The sequence below is a fragment of the Notothenia coriiceps genome, unplaced genomic scaffold (genome assembly GCF_000735185.1).
Source record: "Notothenia coriiceps isolate Sejong01 unplaced genomic scaffold, NC01 NC01_scaffold00000339, whole genome shotgun sequence".
Taxonomy (NCBI): Eukaryota; Metazoa; Chordata; class Actinopteri; order Perciformes; family Nototheniidae; genus Notothenia; species Notothenia coriiceps.
Genome location: NW_011333040.1, coordinates 589,669 through 604,146, shown reverse-complemented (window position 1 = coordinate 604,146; position 14,478 = coordinate 589,669). Strand labels below are relative to the sequence as shown.

General features: G+C 38.0%; 1 protein-coding gene across 1 annotated transcript in view; it reads right to left on the bottom strand.

The window, feature by feature from the left end:
- Window positions 1-14,478, bottom strand: part of col9a1a (collagen, type IX, alpha 1a) — a 21,219-nt gene that overhangs the window by 1,702 nt on the left and 5,039 nt on the right. The window contains exons 5-28 of the mRNA XM_010776179.1: window positions 13,783-13,836; window positions 13,547-13,582; window positions 13,033-13,056; window positions 12,700-12,753; window positions 12,404-12,457; window positions 12,072-12,104; window positions 10,133-10,189; window positions 9,952-10,005; window positions 9,247-9,300; window positions 9,076-9,129; window positions 7,946-7,999; window positions 7,802-7,855; window positions 7,485-7,538; window positions 7,047-7,100; window positions 6,847-6,900; window positions 6,717-6,761; window positions 6,563-6,616; window positions 6,090-6,143; window positions 5,194-5,247; window positions 2,594-2,665; window positions 1,470-1,505; window positions 1,327-1,371; window positions 1,037-1,069; window positions 261-407 (exon numbers count right to left, since the gene is read on the bottom strand). Of these exons, the coding sequence (XP_010774481.1) occupies window positions 261-407; window positions 1,037-1,069; window positions 1,327-1,371; window positions 1,470-1,505; window positions 2,594-2,665; window positions 5,194-5,247; window positions 6,090-6,143; window positions 6,563-6,616; window positions 6,717-6,761; window positions 6,847-6,900; window positions 7,047-7,100; window positions 7,485-7,538; window positions 7,802-7,855; window positions 7,946-7,999; window positions 9,076-9,129; window positions 9,247-9,300; window positions 9,952-10,005; window positions 10,133-10,189; window positions 12,072-12,104; window positions 12,404-12,457; window positions 12,700-12,753; window positions 13,033-13,056; window positions 13,547-13,582; window positions 13,783-13,836 (1,284 nt within the window). The remainder of the gene's footprint in view (window positions 1-260; window positions 408-1,036; window positions 1,070-1,326; window positions 1,372-1,469; window positions 1,506-2,593; window positions 2,666-5,193; window positions 5,248-6,089; window positions 6,144-6,562; window positions 6,617-6,716; window positions 6,762-6,846; window positions 6,901-7,046; window positions 7,101-7,484; window positions 7,539-7,801; window positions 7,856-7,945; window positions 8,000-9,075; window positions 9,130-9,246; window positions 9,301-9,951; window positions 10,006-10,132; window positions 10,190-12,071; window positions 12,105-12,403; window positions 12,458-12,699; window positions 12,754-13,032; window positions 13,057-13,546; window positions 13,583-13,782; window positions 13,837-14,478) is intronic.

Below are 14,478 nucleotides of genomic sequence, written 5' to 3'. Positions count from 1 at the left end.
ACTGTGACCTTACTGAGCTAGAGACATGAGAAGAGGGGACACATGTTGATGTAGAAGAGACATGAAGAAGAGGGGACACATGTTGATGTAGAAGAGACATGAAGAAGAGGGGACACATGTTGATGTAGAAGAGACATGAAGAAGAGGGGACACATGTTGATGTAGAAGAGACATGAAGAAGAGGGGACACATGTTGATGTAGAAGAGACATGAGAAAGTGGATTTTGCACAATAGGTGACCTTTAAGAAAACCGTCTTACCGCTGGTCCCTGAGTCCCCGTTAGTCCCGGTACTCCCATGTCTCCCTGCATGCCTCGTGGTCCGGATTGACCCTCTTTTCCATCTTTTCCCTGCTGTCCTCGGCCGCCCTCTGGTCCTTTGTTTCCTGTGTCTCCTGGTGGGCCTGTCTGTTATCAACAGCAGCAGGTAGACATGAACATTGTTATGATAGGATTATTGCAACATGGGTTAGCTGAAGTGAGAGGTGGAGAAACAGATGATTTGTATTCTTAATTCATTCTTTTGTTCAAATATAATGGGATCAGGGCAACAAATAAAAAAGCAGCAAAAGTCAATATTTTCTTTATTTTATTATTTATTTGTATTTAATTTGATGTCACTCCATAGTTGTTTGGTTTGTCTTTGCAGTTGATTTTCTGCTTTTGATAGATTTGTTATGTTTATTTGTGGTCATTGAATCTGTTGGTACTCTCTTTGTGAGACATGTTGGGCCCCTGGGCCTGTGTCCATATTCTCAAATAACAAGAGAAAGGCGAGATCAATAAATAAGAAGGAAAGGCTTTTCTTCAGGAGTTGCTGTTGTTTCAAAATACCTAATCCAAACAATAGATTTATCAAGAAGCATCAGCTGTTCATGTAAAATCCAAAATGTCCTGCAGCTGCTTCACAGTTCCATCTCCCTTAACTCCAAACTGCAGCAACGAGGTTATGCTCCCAAAAAAATCACATGACGTGTCCAGTGACTGAATTATATCTGAAGTGTCGTGATTATGATGTTTTGTTTATGTGAACTTACCGATCCTTTCTCTCCTGCTTCTCCTTGTTCTCCCTGAAAGGAAAAAGATACGTTGATAAGCACTGTTGTCTGCAGAGAGTTTGTAGAAGTGTTGCTGCAGAGTGAAAGATAAATCATATGTTCATACACTTTTGCATCCTAATTATGTCACTTTTTAACATGAGTTTTATTCCTCACAACAATGCATTGAGACTTCAGTTTCCTTTCTTCTCTCAAGAGACTATTATATAGAATCTACATGAAAACCAAAGCAGATCAAGTCCATCACTTGTCATTTGTTGATTCCTCACCAGTTCTCCAACAGTTCCTGGAGTTCCTTCATCACCTCCAGCTCCCTGAAATAAAAAAGTACATGACATGATTCATTTTGGCTCTAAATGTAGAGCCGTTAAACACTTAGCAGTAATCAGGTGTTAAAACGTATGAAACATACCTGATCTCCCTTTGGACCATCAACACCAACTGCACCCTGAGGGAAGAGAACATAACATGTTGACATCAACATCATTCTCAACAGCATCAGCAAAAACAACAATATAACATCAACATGTGGGATATGAAATACACTTTTATATATATACGCTTTCTATACAGTAATTGAAAATGGCTCATGGCTTCACCTGTAAACGGACAGTTCGCCTCGAAATAAAAGAAACCCCCTTTTTTTAACCTGTTATTCTATAAGTCTAGAAGTTGTTGATGTGTGTCGATGAGTGTTGGAGTTATCGACCTCAGAGATGTCTTCTTTTTCTCAGCATTTTACAGAAATCATACCCAGATACTGAAGATAATCTATGTACGTTGTTGTGGAACTATTTTTTTTTTTTCTTTCTCCCGAGCTCCCCCTATCGACTGTATCAGTGTGCAGCAGAAAGCATGTATGGACAGGAAGCTTGTGATATTGGGGTGTAAACATAAACATTGAGGAGTCCTCTTTGTCTAAGCTTTAATATTAGGTGAGCTCTGTGTAGATTAGTAGAGGCACGCATGCTAAAAAGAAAATCCCACAGGATACTGCTCACAACATGTCTGTAGATTATCTTGAGTAACCGGGTCCAGATTTCTTTGAAAGATACTTTGCTGTTGAGGTTTCCAATAGCATTTGTTTGATTTTTTAGCACCACAAGCAGAGTGTAATGTCTTCGGCCGATATATCCAACACTCGTCAACTCACACCGATAAAAAGCATGACAGGTAAGGGATGTCACAATACCAGAAATGTAGTTGTGAATTTCCGTACTCAATTCGATTTTGAGCTAGGGTTAAGGTTGAAAAAACATACACAGTAAATCCCACATACTTCGAAATATACACCCTTTAAAACCATTTGCTTACTGGTGTTTGTTAGGAAGTTACACAGATTTAAATTCCCTCTCTAATGTCTATTTTTTTTGCTGTGAAAACATCTCCTTCAAACATCTGTCTTCATTTAAGTTACAAGTATCGGTCCGTGTGAAATTCTACAGGTGAAAGGAAAACGTTTTTTGGTTTTTGTGTTGAACTGTCCCTTTAAAGTTAATCTTTGCTTTTTCGAGTATCATTTTTTGTGTCTCTTACCCTCTCGCCCTTCTGCCCAAGATACCCAGCAGGACCAGGAAGTCCGGGCAGGCCGGGGTCCCCTTTACCTCCCTGTAGAAACACACAGAAATAAACACTTTAATACACACTCAGAATCAAAACACAAGGTCTGACTGTCTTAGAAAAGTCGCCTCCCTCCCCCACTTTAACCTGACCACATGCACAGAAAAAACAATTTCATCTGAAGGACCCCCCCTCCCAATTATCCACATATTTCTGGGTGGGTGTGGGCACTGATTGTGGCGTACAGTGGTCCGACGGGTTTTAAGCATTCCTGGGGAACAGAGAGCTCTTTCAAGGCTTCTTTTCCTGCCCCGAATCCCCCCCTGAGCTGCAGGAAAAACCCCTTTGGGCCCTCAGACTTCTGCAACAAGAGGCCATTCATGCACGCTCCCCGACGGATTAGAGACTTAACTGCAGGGACAGAAGTTCATAAAGACCTGCTGCTGTTTAATAAAAGCATTGCAAGAGGATTTATTTCCCTGATACAAGGTTTATCTTGGTGAATGATCCTCGTGTTGAATAATACGTTCAGGATAGGAGATAGTATTTATGGACACTGATTGCTAGCTTTGTATTTCAGGGCCTTGATCTCTTAGTTTGAAGTATTCAGCAGCTGAACAGAGATGAAGGAGATTATGGTGTTTTGAATTCAGGTTAATCACAAATATTTATTTTTCAGATTCTCGATCCAGTCATGTTCTAATCTTTTTGTATATTAGCATAATCCTATTGTTTTCCTCAAAGGTTTTATTAGTTTTCCGAAAGAAAGGAAGGTTTTAAACACTTGTTTGTTTGTGAGAACTTTAAAACTTAGCGGACAGATAGGATTTGACAAAGTGATACAAATTGCACCTTAATCAAGAACTTCCTCGTAGCTATGATCCAGTGTTTTTGCCAGTTCTCTTTTATTACATTCATATAGAGACTTTAGACTTTATCAGATACTTTTTATACTATGATATGTACGGATTGATGTCTGCAGGTGTAACAAATAGTTTGAGTTCTGAATGTAAAATGAATTTGTGTGATCAGCTGTTTATATATGTATTACCAATTTGGTATTTACTAAATGGTATTGCCGTAACCTTATATATATAAATAATATGCACATCTTACAGTATTTTCCACAAATCTGAAATATACTTGTGGTGGTAGCTGAGAATGGTGGGGGGGGGTGCTAGTGGAGCTCGCTCATGAAATGTTCGCCGGAGCCTCGCAGCGGAGTTAATGCGGAGTGCATAAAGCAGACCCTTTGCGCGATAGCAGAGCGAACAGGTACAGGAGGGGTAGTTAATCGATCGCAGATGGCGTCGTGCTTGCGGACGGATAAAAAAAAGATTAAACCTAAATGGGTCGCAAAATATACTTTGGCGGACGTTAAAGTCTATGTGTGGGAAACCCTGTCTTATACAGTAACTAATGTTGGAGTACCACAGGGCTCTTTACTGGGGCCACACCCTTTTTTGAGAAGTTTTTTGATGTGCACCAGATTTGGATCAAATTAAGCATTGTTTATTTGTAGTATATTTAAACCAAAAGGGTGTAATTAAATATAATATAAAAGCATGCATGGTTTACTTTTTATGACACTATTTACTTTACGCCGACCACTAGCATGTGGCTTTTATCTATTACAGATTCACTATTAATATTTTCGAGTAGATGAAAGGACAAGGTAATTACTTTCTCCTTGTTTCTCCATCTTTCACACGCAACATGTAAAATATATATGCCTCGAAATATATATTTAGTGTCCTGGTTCTGGTAAATGGATTAAAGAGATGCTTTGTGTTCTGGCATAAGAAAAACGGACGTAAAGATTTTTTTTTTTTATCTATTTGGTTATTTATATTGAAAATAATGCTTAATTACTTACTTATTTTTACCGAGGAAGTTGAGAGATGAGATTTGGGGTTTTTAATAAATGGTTGTTCAGTTTATTCAAAATAGGCAAAAAGCCAAAAAATCTTAAAATGTAAAATATGTTGTTTTTAATAACGCTATCACTTGATAACAAAAGAAACATTAACCCGGTTTAAAATGCATTTGAAATTAGGGCTTTCTTTCATGTAGAGCACTTCCTCGTATCTTTTTGTAATTGCCTCATGCTCACCATCCGCTATAACTATTGCTTATATTATTATGTGTTTCTGACACGTGGACGAAAGGCACACAAGTAATCAGGAATAAAACTTGCCTCTGTTTGAATTGAACTTTGACCTCTCAAATACAAACCCAACAATGCCCTGCATATTTGTGATAGAGGAAAGATACATTATCTATCCGTCCCATTGTGGTCAGACCTCTACCTAATCCTGTTCTCAGCTAAATAAACACTACAGATAATTAGATAATCAAAATGAGCACGTACACAGTCACCTCTGTTTCCAGATATTCTTGGAGGTTTGTCTTTGGCCCAGTGTTAATGGAACGGTACTGTCTCTTTTACCCATAAAGCTGTATTTTCTGGGTGATTACATTCTCTGACACTGCGTCAACCATTTCGAGATGTGGTGTGGTGTTATTGTTACAGTTGACTTCCACCCTGATATTAAACCTTTTTTATTGGGTCTTACCCTCACTCCTGCTCCTCCTAGAGGCCCTTCATTCCCTCTCACTCCACGTGCACCCTGGAAGAGAAAAAACAAGGTAAAATTAGACAGAAAACTAAAATATTTTTAACAATGTGCCTGTAGTTTAATTAAGGGGATTTGGGGCTTGTGTCATGTCCTGTTAGTGTGTGATGGTTGGCCCAATAAACAAAGAGCAGGACTTTAGGGTTAGAAACACTATGGATGATCAGATCTGCCTTGGCAAGGTGGAATAGTCATTTCCTAACTTATAGCCTTGAGTGGCCATTAAAGGAACTGCAGTTTATGGCACATCCGTGTTGGTTTCATTTTTTACCACCAGAGTTTGTTGCTTGGATTCAAGACTATAAATATGGATGGTCAGGAGCGTGAGAATTCTTAATGTGACAACTATTTCATTTCACTTTTGTTGCTGGTAGAACATATTCCTTATTTAGTTTTAACCTTAGTGATATTGGAAGTTATAATCTTCACGTTTATAAAGCCTGCATGAAAAAACTCAGTAAAACCCACAGGGAGAAGTATGAAGGTCTGCACTCTTAATATTCCATCTTCTCAACATCGATGTTTCACCATAGCAGACCATCTTCAATGTCATTCGCCAATGCATAATTACAAAGCCATGTGTAAGTGCAGTTAGAGTCCCTTTCGAATTCTCCATCCCATCTTTCCTTGACTTTGTGATCTATTTCATCGAGCTCAAGGAAAAGTGTTAATGAAAAGATATAGGACTTCATTTATTTGACCATTTGACCCCAGCCCAGAATGAGAAGCTAGTGTTGGGGAAGGAAGTTAAGGGGAAGAAGGATGCTAACAATCTATTTTCTATCTCATGGAGACACAAAACAGATGTAAGTGAAATGTAGATGCATTCGACTCACTGGTCCTCCTCTGGGTCCGACTGGTCCAACTCCTCCCTGGTCTCCACGCTCCCCCTGGAAACAAATCAAATAATTATCAGCACTGAGAAGAAGTTGAACACATAACAGTTTTTCAGGATACAAAATCCTTTATTCCTCCAAAGGTGGGGAATGTACTGTGTCACAACAGCAAATAGACAGTGCAAATGACAATGTGTCATGGCTATTATATTGTATTTTGTGTATATCATAAAATCAAATAAGTGCATAACCATGGTGCAAAGAAATAGCAGCATAATACTATTTAGTGAACGAGCAGATACTTCAAAACTGTTTGTTGTTTTTTGTGGTTTGAAATTACCTCAATTTTATAAATGCCTCAAACCAATAAAATCCAAAGACAATTAGCTGTTTTTAGGGTAATTTAAAATGATTTGACATACCTACTTCAATACTGTTGCTTTAAAATTAAAATAAAACGTTATTTTACTCACTTGTTTCCCTGGAGACCCCATAATTCCTAAAACACCTGGGTCACCTGCGGTACCCTGGTGGCAAAAAAAAAAAAGTTCACAAAAAAGACATACAATTTAAATGTGGCCATCAGTTATATAGGCTTAGAATATAAATATAAAAATATGATCATACCACTGCACCACTGACTCCTTTTTGGCCATAAGTGCCTGGCAAACCCTACATGGAGAAAACAATATGAAACATCAAAGAAATCGCAAACTTTCAATAAGGAATCAGAAGCTTTGGGTCAAAAGTTACTTACAGGAAGTCCTTGTAGGCCGGCATCACCTGGACCCCCATTTTTCCCTGGAATACCCTAAAAACAACACAAACAATTGGTGTTGTTAAAATGCACCAGTTCTCTTTAAGGTTTTAAGATTGAGACTTTAGGCTTCTTCTGAAAACACACTTCTTTAACGATTGTTTTGCAGTAAAAAATATATACAAATAAATAGTATTTACCTTGATTGCTGGAAGACCAGGAATCCCCTCTCGGCCGTCTGGACCAGCAAGGCCCTGTTGACAGTAAAAAATAAAAGGGTTTACAAAGTTAATTGAACAAATGTGTCTCTTTAAATAACAGATCTTTTTAGAATGGATGTGTTAGATGTACTAGATGTATTGGGTTCACAGTTGAATTGGCAACCAGCATCTTAATGCCTTAAGGAACAGCTTAAAATATAGAACATTGTGCATAAATTGCATTCATTTTGTTGCATTACATGAAGAAAGAAATGTCAAAAAGTAATAACAAAGGAAAAGTTGGTTGTTGGGTAGTTGCGTTTGATAGAAAGAGTTTGTAACAGGAATAGGAAAGCAGCAAGACTGCAGTAAGGTAGGAAGATGGATACATTTACAAATGCATTTATTTTATGATAGATAAAATGAAGCGCAGCTCACAGCCTCTCCTTTCAGCCCGGGCACTCCTCTGATTCCAGATGGACCACGTTCACCCTTTAAGAAACAAAAAGAGACATGAAAAAAAGATTTTAAAGAGTCCTCTCCTGCTGATGTTCAGGTGTATATCAGTATGTAGTGTCTCTACTTTGTTCAGGTGTATATCAGTATGTAGTGTCTCTACTTTAAAGAGTCCTCTCCTGCTGATGTTCAGGTGTATATCAGTATGTAGTGTCTCTACCATATATACAGAAATCAGTATAAGTTTGCAACTGCTAAATTGTGTCTCTGTTGTTGTTTTTGTTGTGATTTGATCTTACCTGAACTCCTGCTGGCCCGCTCTCACCGATGACTCCTCTTTGTCCCACATCGCCCTGAAAAATGACATCAGTTTTTTAAATCAGTGCTTATTTCTAAATAACAATGAGGGGGTCAACATTTGTGAAACAGATATGGGGACTCACTGGGGCTCCCTGGATTCCCTGAGGACCACCATCTCCTGATTTTCCACGAAGACCCTGTTTGTAGAGATGGGAATGTTGTAGTCAGTAAAAGTTTAAATAGGAGAGACATCAATTGAGTCAATGTACTTCAACACAAACATCCAAGGCATCTGGTGACATAAGGTTTGCATGCTAAACCTGTCAAACCTACATGCACATGGTTCTTATTCCAAATTGCAGAAAGTGACATGATAAAAATAATAATGACCGTTAATGTCTTTTTTATATATGTTTCGATCATTCTGTTATAGCATGTATTTATTTAAAAAGTATAATCAGTATTCTCACATGTTTTATTCTTCTTGCTATAATCAAACATGTTTACTATAAAGCAATACAAGAAAGCAAAACAAATAGAAATTCCAAAAGTATATATAAATAAAAAAACAATGATGATTATAATAGTAAATAGAAATAAATTGAGCTGCCTGCTTTATAAGTTTTTATTTTGAAATGTCTTTGAAGGAAAAGGTTGGCCAATAGGTGCTTTCTCCTGATTGGACGATTGATAGTCAGCCATGTTGTGGTGTTTGTATATAAACTGTGGGTGTTTCTCGATGTCGAGGAAGGCTCCTCCAGAGCCACTATTTCAAGAATGCTACGTCATCGAGTCCCGCCAAAGGACTGTTCCAATGTCAGGCTCCTTGGAATTCTACCGAGCCCGGCGTCCTTCATAGCGAAACATTTCAAGGCTGCACATGTGTATCCTCCGCGGTCTTAAAATCCCCACAATGCTTTGCGCACGGACCAATTTCCAAATCTTTGACGGAAATCGCATTTAAGGGTCGCATATGACGCACACCTGTTAGCCTGTTCCACCATTCTTCGTTTTCCGAGGCTAGGAAGGATTCTTGCCTCGCTTCTGAAGGAAGTGACTCGGAAGACATGTCCTACCAAGGAAGCGTCCTCGACATTGAGAAACACCATGTGTCTTTATTTCTCTGTAAAAGCAGAACCTGATGGAGGCTGCATGCTAAAACAAGACGATTGTATATACTTTCTGTCTCTTGGGTCCAACACGATGGACTTTAATTTCCTTATTTGTTTAATTCTCCATGAAATGTTTGCATCTTGTGTGTTTGACGTCTTACCCTGTCGCCTTTGGAGCCAAATATTCCTTGGAGGCCTCTTGCTCCACCGGGACCCTAAAATTACTCAGCGGAAAGAGGAGAGGAGATGGAAATGTCCCATGTTAATATGTTTGACTGTGAGGTGGTATCTTATTTTGAAGCATGTGGAGAGAGGATGGTGAAATATTTTACTGGTAGTCCTTGAGATCCGACTTCTCCCAACGTTCCTTGTTCGCCCTCCTCTCCCTGAAAGAGAACGTGAGTAATGTCATGCTGTGATATCAAGAAATGCATTAAGTATTTCATCTTTCATTTACTTTAACATTATTGCAAAAGCTGCAAATAAATAATTACTAAGCCTGCAAGAAACTGTCTCATTATTCAGTGGTCCTCAACATGTATCCAAAGCTAAAGATCCCTTCGTTAAAAAAATAATTAAAAGGACAGAGGCCCTACTAGCAACATGTATAAACGCTTCACATTGGTTTAGCTAGCTCATGTGATGCACAAGTATACATATGTAAAAGTATGATTATCATATAAGTTGTGTATTCTAAGTAGGTTGTGTTTTTTTCATCGTTTCTTTCACGTTTCATTCATCCTGCCGCATTTATAAATGGTATGAAACATAATTATATTCAACGGAAGAAAAAAAAAACAGTTCACTTTTGGTAGGCTAACACTTTATCTTGGCTGAAAACATTTTTGATACATATGTTATCAGACATATTTTAACTTAAAAAAATAAATGCAACTTTTATAACATTATCAAACGGCACCTCTGTAGGAATTCTAGAAACTGCATATAATTAAGTCTCTGCAGAATCTCACTCTTTGTATGTTGTAAATTGCAGGAATAGATCAGATGCTGTTCAGTGTGAGAGGACAGTATGTTACCTTGTGGCCTTGTCTCCCGGGCTCTCCAGATTCACCTTTAATTCCTTTGTGGCCCTAAAGACAGACAGGTGAGAGCAACAAGTTATTCAACTCATCCATAAAATGTAGCTAGTAAAACAATTTAAAAAAAAAGATGAGCATCTAAAGAAGGTAATATCAGCATCAGGGACATTTCACTCACTTTCATGCCGGGTAGTCCGGAGTGTCCGTGGAGTCCAGAAGGGCAGGCGTTGGGACACTGAAAAACACAAGAGCCTATTTGAGGTCATGGAAGAGCCCCGCCACCAGGGGGCTCCACTGTCTTGAGACCCCAGGGACCAAACTGAGCTAACTGTGACCTTACTGAGCTAACAGTGACCTTAGCTAACCGTGACCTTACTGAGCTAACTGTGACCTAACTGTGACCTTACTGAGCTAACTGCTAACTGTGACCTTACTAAGCTAACAGTGACCTTACTGAGCTAACTGTGACCTTACTGAGCTAACTGTGACCTAACTGTGACCTTACTGAGCTAACTGCGACCTTACTGAGCTAACTATGACCTAACTGTGAACGTATTGAGCTAACTGTGACCTTAATGAGCTAACTGTGACCTTCATGAGCTAACTGTGACCTTACTGAGCTAACTGTGACCTTACTAAGCTAACTGCTAACTGGTACCTTCATGAGCTAACTGTGACCTTACTGAGCTAACTGAGACCTTGCTGAGCTAACTGTGACCTTACTGAGCTAACTGTGACCTTACTGAGCTAACTGAGACCTTACTGAGCTAACTGAGCTACAGTGACTTACTGAGCTACTGTGACCTTATTGAGCTAACTGTGACCTTATTGAGCTAACTGAGACCTTCCTGAGCTAACTGAGCTAACAGTGACCTTACTGAGCTAACTGTGACCTTACTGAGCTAACTGTGACCTTACTGAGCTAACTGTGACCTTACTGAGCTAACTGTGACCTAACTGTGACCTTACTGAGCTAACTGTGACCTTACTGAGCTAACTGCTAACTGGTACCTTACTGAGCTAACAGTGACTTTACTGAGCTAACTGTGACCTTACTAGGCTAACTGTGACCTTACTGAGCTAACTGTGACCTTACAGGGCTAACTGTGACCTTATTGAGCTAACTGAGACCTTCCTGAGCTAACTGTGACCTTACTGAGCTAATTGTGACCATACTGAGCTAACTTTGACCTTACTGTGCTAACTTTGACCTTACTGAGCTAACTGTGACCTTACTGAGCTAACTTTGACCTTACTGTGCTAACTTTGACCTTACTGAGCTAACTGTGACCTTACTGAGCTAACTGTGACCATACTGAGCTAACTGAGCTAACTGCTAACTGTGACCTTACTAAGCTAATAGTGACCTTACTGAGCTAACTGTGACCTTACTGAGCTAACTGTAATGACCATACTGAGCTAACTTTGACCATACTGAGCTAACTTTGACCTTACTGAGCTGAGCTAACTGTGACCTTACTGAGCTAACAATGACCTTACTGAGCTAACTGGGACCATACTGAGCTAACTGTGACCATACTGAGCTAACTTTGACCTTACTGAGCTAACTGTGACTTTACTGAGCTAACAGTGACCTTACTGAGCTAACTGGGAACGAATGTTTCTAAAGATGCATCTTTACCGCATATTGCTTTTACTTTATTGCTGTTTAATCATGGAAAAGGTAGTCAGTTCAGCTATGAAATCAGCTATGAAATGTATGTTTTTGTCGGCTTGAAGTTAGTTAAAGTTCAGTCATTATTGCAATGTTCTTGATTTAAGTTAGTTGCTGGTTGAGTTTCAGATGTCTGAGCTTTCCATGAGCACTTGAACACATCAGTCTGGCTTTGAGTTGTATAACGAACCAGCAATATTGGAATATTGGCCAAATAAAAGGTCCCTTAAACTTTTAGGGATATTTTTACCATATATGCTTTAAGGCTTGAAGCATATGGTTTTGTATTTAAAATGGAAGATGCTTTCACCTTGCACCCTTTGTAAAATAGTCAGCTGTGTCTTTATATACCAACATTTTTGTGAGTCCAGTCATCATTCAAGTCAAGTTTTTTTTGTTTTAGAAATGATGATAAATTGATCTGTTTTGGGATCAAACTTACCAGGTCCTCTCCATTATACACGCCTGGAAGACCCTAGAACAAACACAGAATGTGTGGTGAGCCCAAAGAGACTTCATATATATATATGTATATATTATACTATATAATGTAGTTGATTTTATTTGTTAATTTATTCAAAAAAAAACACTACCCTAAAAATGTGTTGCCCACCCTTCTCCCCAACCATCTAACAAAGCACAGTGGTGCACCCTCTCATTAGGAGATACCCAGCCATTTAAAAATGGAATATAACAAATGCACATCACCCTTAACTATATCAGCCTCACAGATAGTAAAAAAACAGAAATAGAGACAGAAGCTGTGATATTTACCCGCGGCCCAGCAGCACCAGAAAGACCAACTTGACCTCTCTTGCCTCTCGCTCCCTGTGAAATAAGGTTTAAGGTCTTTATAAATACAGCATTAGGACAATAATCTTAAATCTTAATGCAGCATCAGCAGCAGCTACCCTTAAATATACATATTATTTATATATTCTGTTCTTCTCCTGAGGACATTTAGAAATAGATGTATTGCTAATGCTTGTAATTTCTTATTTGTAAACATGACATATATTAGCGATAATACAATTTAAAACTTTATACACTCAAATAATAAGTGTACTTACACCTGGTCCAACTTTGCCCAATTCACCTGGTAGCCCATCTGTACCTGGAATACCCTGTAAACAAAACAGAAAAAAGAAAGTGAAGCCTCTGAAACTCTGCAACAAATGCATCCTTTGTGCATACATCTAATTAAAAATCTTAATCTACTCTTAACATGGTGGAAGACATTTTTAGATATTTTACTTAAGTGAAAATACACAGTGTGAAAATGCTTTAATGATTTTAAAGTTCATACAAAAGTAAATACTTACCTTAACTATAAATGTGTTTACCCTTACTGTATATTACAGTTGTGTATCAAATGTGATATGTTGTATTGTGTTTGCACTCACATCCAGCCCATCAGGTCCTACGCCCTGTGAGAGAGAAATCAGTGATTGTTAGACTTAGACTTTTGTACAGAAATAAATAAACAGTAGTCTTGATGGCAAATTGTTGTTGGTCCTCGAAAAAAAGATTTAAATGCAGCCAATCTTTTATATTTATGAACTGTGCAGACTAGAATACATTCATAGCTAAGCAAACATCTGCAACTAACAACATATGCTGTCTTTAAATATCAGAAAATCACTTTCAGTTATTATTTTAGTGATCATATACTGTTTAAAATTAGACTAAGAGGTTATCAGAATAACAATAATATACAGAAATATGTCAGTTCTTCATTCAGTAGTTTGTAAGTTATAGAGTTAAGCACAAATCATATCTTTTAACATTTTATCTGTACTTTGTATCCTAACATCTAAGCAGCTAATATTCACTCTCTCACAGTTTTGTACATAATCTGAACTACTGATGTGTATATCATTAAAACATAAATGTACTTCAGGTAATATGTGAACTTACAAGCTCTCCAGGAGGCCCTTGAGCTCCAGCATCTCCCTGAAAACAAAAAAGAAAAGAAATGTCAAATGTAATACCAGAAATATTTAAAAAGGAAGATAAATATGTTCTTCTATAAACACATATGCACAGAGGTGTGGCCACACAAAAATCTCTGCAGACAGGGTGTTAGATGTAGTGCTTACATTTTAACAGAAAAGATCAAACAAGTAATCAAAATATGTTGATAATGAACGTACTTTTTGTCCGTTTGGCCCGAGTGCTCCCAGATCTCCAGAAGGTCCAACAAGTCCCTGCAGAGGAGACACAACACATTTAAAGAGGACACCTTCAGGTTCACACCTTAATGTTGGGTTTCTGTAGAACATTGCATGCTTTAATGTTAAAAGAAAACATTATTTTCCTCCTATTTCCTGTCTAAATAAATCTTTATTAACCATCCGTCAGAAACGCTCTGTCCAAACGCAAGACCACCTGATGAAAGAGTTCTGATTGGATCGTCAGACAAATATGGAGCATCTTTGTGGTGATGGTTTACAAGCTGTGTGTAAAGAGCCTTCATGTGACATAGTACGGACGTTTCTGACAAAAAGCCCACCAAAACTGACAATATAACACTTTGTGGTAGGGCTGCTCAATTAATCGTATTTTTAATCGCAATTACGATTTTGGTTTCTAACGATTATGAAAACAACATCATCGAAATAAAAAAAAATATTATTATTATTTTTTTTTTTAAAAACATTATTTGTTTTAGTGGTTTTTCAATTGAATTATACTTAAAGCTCTGGGTAATCAACTGTTAAAAACATACTACACCTTTTTTTTTCAAAGTAAATGGATAATCGTTTTTAATAATTGTGATATCAATTATTGACCCAAATAATCGAGATTATGATTTTTGCCATAATCGAGCAGCCCTTTGCTGACGTGTA